The 8,211-nt window shown below is 41.7% G+C and overlaps 1 protein-coding gene across 1 annotated transcript in view; it reads right to left on the bottom strand.

The window, feature by feature from the left end:
* Positions 1-539: 539 nt before the first annotated feature.
* C7 (complement C7) overlaps positions 540-8,211 on the bottom strand; it is a 56,328-nt gene continuing 48,656 nt past the window's right edge. Inside the window, exons 16-18 of the mRNA XM_007192152.3 lie at positions 6,098-6,188; positions 3,239-3,423; positions 540-1,768 (exon numbers count right to left, since the gene is read on the bottom strand). Of these exons, the coding sequence (XP_007192214.1) occupies positions 1,587-1,768; positions 3,239-3,423; positions 6,098-6,188 (458 nt within the window). The 3' untranslated portion in view covers positions 540-1,586. The remainder of the gene's footprint in view (positions 1,769-3,238; positions 3,424-6,097; positions 6,189-8,211) is intronic.

Genomic DNA, 8,211 nt, shown 5'->3' with positions numbered 1-8,211 from the left:
TTGGATAGACCTGGAGGACATGATGCTGAATGAAATAAGCTAAATACAAAAAGATAAATACTGTATAATCTCACTTTTAGGAGGTATCTAAAACAGTCAAACTCATGGAGCAAAGAGTAGAATGGTGGTTGCCAGGGGCTAGGGGCAGGGAAAAATGGGGAAGTGATGGTCAAAAGATATCAAGTTTCAGTTATGCAAGATAAATGAGTTCTAGCGATCTACTATATAGCACAGTGCCTGTAGCTATCAATGCTATAATGTACACCTAAAATTTTCTAGCAGGGAAGATCTTATGTTAAGTGTTCTTACCATAATAATAATAATAATGAGGGTGGGAGGAAACTTTGGGAGATGTTGGATATGTTTATGGTCTGGATGGTGGTGATGGTTTCACAGATGTACACTTATCCCCAAACTCATGTACAGATCTTTACATGTCAATCATACCTCAATAAAGTATTTTGAAAATTTTAAAAATATAAAAAAGAGCACATTAGCCATCCTTCATGGAAAGTCTTTAAAATTAAACATAACACAGATTTTAAAATTCCAAAGTATAGTATCTTTAATGAGTTTTTTAATCATTGTCATTTAAACTAAAGTTTCATTGAAATGTATCAGAAAAATACAGAGATATTATTTGTATATAAAAGCGTATTTTAAATTCCATTGAAGCCCACTCATTACATCACCTACAGCTGTTATTTTGTTTTGATGAAAGATGAATAGGGACTAAATAGAAGGCTAATGCCTCACATGGATCTACCTGTAGAGCCCCCTGAAAAGTCTAGGTGTGTCCAAATTAGAGAGCGCTGTTCTCCCAAATACACAATCACTCAACGGCTCAGGCACGAATGATGCTTCCTGCAAAAGGAAAGGGGAGGAAGGGGACAGATTGCAGGTCTTGCGTCTGGAAAACACAAGAAAAGCTCCAGAGAGAAGCCTCAATTGTAAATACTTGTTCTCAGACAGGAAAGTAGAAGGTGCCCCTGTGACCATAATGTGATGGATTCCACTCTGATAGCAGTGATTCAACCCCCTGACAAGTTTAGGGATCTCTAGGTGTCGTGCCTGGGATGGAATAATTGTATCTGCCTTTTTCCATTCAAGGTCCCCTTTGTACTCGGTTTCACTGAGCGAAGCCAGCCTCTCCAATCTTTCTGTTTTCGTAATCAATTTGTAGAGTGTGTTCTGGTCGATTCTTTTAATCATACTTAAAAGAATCATAGAGCATTCAGATTTCTCTAGTCCAACCCTCTAATTTTCAGATTAAAAAGAAGTCAAGGTCCAGAGAAGTCAGCAATTTTTCCAAGAACATAACATAACAGCTCCTTCAAAGGTTCATCAATAGCCGTCAGCCTGACTGACATTTAAAAAGAGAAGAAAAAGAGGATCTGGATTCAGGTTTGGGAGAACAAAGGGTTGTGTAAGTATGCAGGGCCTGGGGATTGCGAGAAGTGGACACGGAGTGGAAGGAGAAAGAATGGGCCCGCGTGCTGAGAAGCTGTCTACAGGGCCGGGCGTGCAGAGGTTCTAACTCGGCCACGCGGCTGCAGGATTGCGAGCAGGCCCACCGGCGCCGGGAGCTACGGGGCTTCGGCGGCGCAAGGCCGGATGCTGGTGACGGAGATGATCTGTCCTTGGCATCTCAGGACGCCGGCCTCACACTCTGTCATCGTCCGCTCCCTGCCATTCGCCTCCACGCAGACGCTGAACCCTGTTTCCTCGCACTCCGAGGCGGCTCTGCAGACACATTTGCTGCTCTGGGCTGGAAAAAGAGGCGAGAGAGGCTTGGTGGCCCATGGTGGACGCGGGGAAGACAAGGCGCATCACGTCCAAAGTCGTGATGTTTGGTGATTGGAGAGCTATGGACGCTCCTGCCTCGCGTGATGCAATCAACTACCCTCCCCTCTCCCGGACCCCCAGGAAAAGCCGCAGGATTGGGCAAGGGAGGCATTTCGCTCCACTCCGACAGAATAAGCAGGTTTTGAGGCTGCTGCCAGGCTTCCTATCGATGGGACCCCCGCGGAGCGGTTCTCTCCTCCACGTGCTGCACAGGGGGGGCCCAAACCCCCGGTGGGATCCCTCAACGCCCAGACCAAATACAGAGACCTCAGCAAAGAGCCGGGCGGCAAGGCTCAAACAGAGGGAGACAAAAGAATTAACTTGCTTTGAGAGAGAGAGGGCATGGGATGCAAAAGGCCTCATGTCCCGTAAAGACCCATCAGAAACGAGTTGGGGAGGAAAGCAGTGTGTGCGCTGAAGGTGCGAGGCTGGAACGCACCAGCCGGGCGTCCCCAGAAGGAGGGTAACCAGGTCTGCCAGACCACTGTGGTGACTACCAAGCCGAAAGTGACCCAGACGCGGCTATATGTGTCATCGTCTCTGCTGTAAATGGGACGCGAGTGAGGGGAAAGGTGCCCAGCGGGTACCGGCCAGGAAAAGGAGGGCCTGAGGAGCTAGCAGAGACCTTACAGATCAAGATCGCACAGTCCGGCTCCCAAATTGACAGATGGGGAAACTGAGGACAGTGACTTGGCTCTGGCGACCCAACTCTTCCCCCTGCGGAGGAGCGCTGGCCGGTGCTGGTTGTCAAGATCACTGTTAAGTAATCCCTGCACACGGCACCAGCAAGTAGGGAATCACAGCCTGAGAATGTAGTACCTCCTTTCCTATTCTCTTCACATCCTTCTGACTGCTTCTAGGAGGAAGTGTCAGCTTGGCACGGGTGTGCTTTCAGCACGCCCCTGACACTTGCTAAACACCCTTTATCACCAGGAAGCATCATCCTCCAAGCTTTGAGCAGCATCTGGCTAGAATCTCCTACCTTGTTTTGTTTCATTGTATGTATTTTCATGGTTACCTAATATTTACGGCAAGGGACATTTCCTATTAAAGATGTGATACAAAGTTTCTTCTTTTAAAAATTGTTATTTTTATGGGAGTCTGTTTCTCTCTCAATGAGTACATAGTATGGATAATACAAGGACAGAGCAAAGATCGTGAAGGTGGAACGTGATGTTTGGGAGGACATTCAGACCATCAGGGAGAGTTCTTGCTCCACCCCCTCCCCGGGGAAGGCAGTGGGGGAGGATAGTTCATGCTCAGACCAGTCGGGGTCTTTGACACCCTCAGGGATGTGCTTTGATCTGCTGCTAAACTAGAAAACTACATGTTTGAAAACTTCACTCCTATTACTTTAGCATTTTTATAGTTACAAATATGAAATGCCCCTTACCATCACATTTTCCCCATAGTGGACACACACCGCAAGCTTTCTCAGCTGAGGCAGGTAGAGTACAGCTCTCCCTACCAGCAACAGTGTAATTTCTACCCTGACATTGGAGAACATGCATCTTGCAAACTGTCAGAGGCAGTATCCTTTTGCTTCTCTCATCTCGAGCACATACATCCAAGGAGGATCTGAAACAAATTTTTTAAATTACTTTATTTACAAGATTTTCTTTCTTCAAAGCTGAGAATGAGAAGTGAAAGGTGAGGCTCTGGGTTCAGTGCCTCATATGTTGTCACCTACAGCAAAAAGATGGAACAGAAATGCAAATGCCCCCCATTACTAGGGCCAACCCCCTCCAATCTTCAAAATGAACATATTTTGTTCTTTATTTACTCACAAATTTTACAAGCTTAGATATCTAGTGTCAATGTAGTTTCATCTAGAACAGATCAGATACAGCAAATTAGAAGAGAAGGCAACGTCTGCTAGCCACAGCTGGTAGACTGACGACAAAGAAGGAGACAGAAAATTAGCAAAGATCAAAACACTCAGAGGAATGGTAGTCAAATGGGACCACTGACTGCAGAAGAAAGCACCTCCTCCCAGGCCAGCAGCCCTGAGAGTTCAGGTCCATATTATAGCATTATCCACAGCTGATGACTGAATCCTCAAGGGAAAATGAACTCTATTTTTCAATGCTATTTTTAGAGTATCTACGTTTACAAAATAGTTTAGAAATATCTCCATAAAATGGGTTACTTTTTTTTCGTATGCATTGGTGTTAAAATAGTGCTAACTATTTGAAATGTCACTAATAAAAACAACCACATTTCTGAATGCTGATGGGTAAGGAAACAATTACTGTAGTGAAACCCTAGACAACAAGGCATTTTTGAATAGTAAACAGAATCTATATTTACTTATATATATTTAGCTCTAATGCTTACTTCTCTGACCAAGAGTTAAATTTATTTGGACATTTACATAACAGAAACAAATCCTAGTATCTCTTTTTTATCTGTTTATTTAAACTTTAAATAGAAGTACTCAGAACAGCTTAAAGGGCAGAGAACTTACAAGGCCATCTATCTGATTGTTATCAGTATCTGATGTTAAAACTCTTACCGTATTTATAAACAGGTTGCAGATAAACTCAATGAATCAGAGAAGTTGGAAAGAGGATGAAAGTGAGTCAAAGTAAACAATGATTAATAGAGAATAACAGCACAGTCAGAAGATTCTGGGCTGACCATCTCCATTTATGCTATTCAGTTTTATGTTCTCCTTCACATGAGAAGTTACTTCTTATAAGATACCACCATAGTCATCATTACCCAATGTAGGTGTTCAAGGAGGTGTGTTTTGATGACCATACTAATTGAAAGCCAAGTAATTGGCTAATAATTTGTGTTTTGATTCTTAACCTTAAAGATGGCCAGTAAGTCCTGGGGACTGGATGTCTTCCATTTGCCTCTCCAGATTCACCCTCCACTCTTCTCCACCCTGCCTGGGAGGCTGACATGTACGGACCACATCAATAGACTTCCTTGTCCTCTAGCTTTAGGGGTGTTTGATCAATGGGGGAGTCTGGCAAGAGACTGGAGGGAGAGAAGAGGGTACAATGGGGGTTTTATTCCCCTGGCTCACTGCTGGGGATCTCTAAGGTCCCCAAATGAGGGACTCAACTCCTCCTCAAGTAGCCCTCTGTCAACAGGTTTTCCTAAGTGCTCCTCTCTCACACCTTCTGGCTTGGGCATGGAGATACTATAAACCCGAACTGCTACCAGCCCAGGAGTACTGCCCTGTGGCTTGCAGTTTTCTTTACTCTGCCCACATTTCTGTAAATAGCACCACCAGTAAACCGCCTCTTGTCCCAATTTAATCATGCCATCTGTATCCAACATACGGTAATTACTTCAGATATCTTTCTACAATGGAGTGATTTCAAGTGTTCTTAGAATGCAAATCTAGAAATAAACATATTTCAAGAATCAGAAAAGCAGCTGCTTTTGTTTCTCTTGGTATCTTTAAGAGTTTATGTCTCATGGGAATTTCACCCCTAATCTCCTCAAGCTCTAAATCCTCAGGTGACGGTTTTGTCATTTTGCCCCATTTTATGTAGAGAACAAGCAATCTCAAGCAGTCCTTCAGCCTTTCTCACCAGCCAGATTAGAACACTGCCTAACGTCACCAATGGTCAGCCCTGGTGACCCAGGCAAATAACAAGCAGCAAATGGGCTGGATTGAAATGCAAAGACCCTTAACCCGTGGTAAGTAACACCTTTGAGCTAACAGAGACTAGCATCTAAGAAATCATCCCATCTATTTTTTTTAACTTAATTATTATTTTTTAACTTTTTATTTTATATTGGAGTATAGTTTACTAACAATGTTGTGTTAGTTTCAGGTGTACAGCAAACTGATTCAGTTATACATATACATGTATCTATTCTTTTTCAAATTCTTTTCCCATTTAGTTGTTAAATAATACTGAGCAGAGTTCCCTGTGCTATACAGAAGGTCCCTGTTGGTTACCTATTTTAAATACAGCAGTGTGTACATGTCAATCCCAAACTCCCTAACTATCCTTCCTCTGCACCCTCCCCCCCCCCCCCCCCGGTAACCATAAGTTCGTTCTCTAAGTCCGTGAGTCTGTTTCTATTTTGTAAATAAGTTCATTTGTACCAATTTTTTTTTTAGATTCCGCATATAAGTGATATCATACGATATTTGTCTTTCTCTGTCTGACTTACTTCAGTTAGTATGACAATCTCTAGGTCCATCCATGTTGCTTCAAATGGCATTAAGAAATCATCCCATCTATTTTAAATAAAATAAAACAGAGAAGAAGACAGAGCTTACCCACATTCATAAGGCATTTTACAAACACATCTTGAATTCTGCAGTTTCTCCCAGCGCTGACATTCAGGCACTTCCGGTGCCAAAGGGGCATCTAAAAGAAAACGATAATGGAGAGGCGATCATTAGGTGAAAAGCTTCTTTAGAGCAAACAAGGTATTATTTTAATTGTTGAACCAGGCTCTGTAATAGTCTCAACTGCAACAAGTTTGTACAGTAAAAAATAAAGCTATAAAGCATTTTACAAGAGCTAGAGCATTCCTAGGACCACCCAATTTCATTGGTCATAATAGCCGCCATTTCTTGAGCATTTACTCTTGGCCCTGCCCTTTTTATACATTGTGATATTTAATCCCCTTAATAAATGCCCGTTTAAGAGATGAGGAAACTAAGAGACAGAAAAGTTAGGAAATTCATGCTAGTTAACAAATTGGCCAAGCCAGGATTGAAGTCCATGTGTGTCTGAATTGAAGGCCCAGAGAGTAGATTCCCTTTCATCAAGTACATGGGGGTTTAAAAACTGTTTGTTATGTGGACGCATTTTGCCCACTGTGCCTATAATGAGACAGAAAGCATACCATCACTTGACCTATACAAGAAGAGCTCTCAGTATCTCAAGGACAACTATAATAACCTCTTACATGTAAATGTCCAAGTGGTTTCCCCTCAACAGTGACTAAATGTCTGGAGGTACTTACGTTAATAAAATCCTTTCCTTTATTTTATGTTTCCTACAAACTGATAGAAAGCCAATCATCATTCCAGTTTTGACAGGAAAACACTTTGGTCCAACTTACAAGAGCATAATTTGCCACGGCCTAGGCTATGCCTGCCTACAACGTGAACAGTCTATACCACCCTGCAATTTCCACCTCCTGCCAGCTTCATTAAATGGAATTCAGTGGCATATACTTTTGCATCATAAAACTAGCTACCTGCTGGATATATCTATAAAGGTCATTTGCCTGAAGGATGTGTTTTTATGGGTACACAAACTATGGAATACTTCCTTACTTCAGAAAACATAAGAGCTTTAGACATGACAGGAAAATCTCATGAACAAGGAAGGCATGAACTTGTAAAAATGGTAGCAAGGTGAAGTATGCCTGCCGTGTCCAGCAAGGTCTCTAGCAAGTACTTATTCTTTAAACATTTTCTTTGAGATGGTATTATCTTTTTTTTTTTATACAGCAGGTTCTTATTAGTCATCAATTTTATACACATCAGTGTATACATGTCAATCCCAATCGCCCAATTTGAAATGCAACGTAGTATCCTGAATTGGATCCTAGACCATGAAAAGGATATCGGTGGAAAAACTGGTGATGTATGAATAGAGTCTGTAGGGTAGTCAATAGTATGGTACTGTTTAATATTAATGTCTTGGTTTTGACCAACTAAATTGTGTCAAGGTATGTAATGTGTTAATATTATGTGAAGATGGGTAAAGGGTATATGGAAACTATACTTGCAAATTTTCTGAAATCCTAAGTAACTCCAAAATAAAATATTTTAATGGTATTATCTAGATCAATGCTTCTCAACCAGGGGCAAATGTTTGCTCCCCAGGGGACATTTGGCAATGTCAACAGACATTTTTGGTTGTCACCCCTGTGAGATGCTATTGGCATCTAGTGAGCAGAGACCAGGGATTCTGCCAAACATCTGATAAGGCACAGGACAGGCTCCCACAACAAAGAATTATCAGGCCCCAAATTCCAGTAGTGCTGGGGTTGGGAAAATTTGATCTAAATGGACCAAAACTGAAGTTCAGTGATTAAGTCATGTACATTAGTTCTGCATTATTATTAGCAGTTTATTTGCTAACCGTTCATAAGGATAGAATTTCAAATTTTAAATATTTTCTAAAAGTTATTATAATTTCTTTGCGGAAAATCGCTTGTAGAATTACCTAGACCAAAGACTTTTGCATTTTAAAAGAATATAGCTTTGTTATCTTCATGGCTTGACTAACCAAGTAAACACACTCTTAGGACCCACCTACAGTATATACATTTACTATTTTAAAATCAAATATCTTCACATCAAGACTAAGTACTGATGCAGGTGCGGATAAATAACGGGCTAGTGTTTAACGGATACATAGTTTCAGCTTG

This window comes from Balaenoptera acutorostrata, chromosome 2 (genome assembly GCF_949987535.1).
Source record: "Balaenoptera acutorostrata chromosome 2, mBalAcu1.1, whole genome shotgun sequence".
NCBI classification, from domain to species: Eukaryota; Metazoa; Chordata; class Mammalia; order Artiodactyla; family Balaenopteridae; genus Balaenoptera; species Balaenoptera acutorostrata.
Note: the sequence above shows the minus strand (reverse complement) of the source record. Positions and strands in the feature narration are given on the sequence as shown.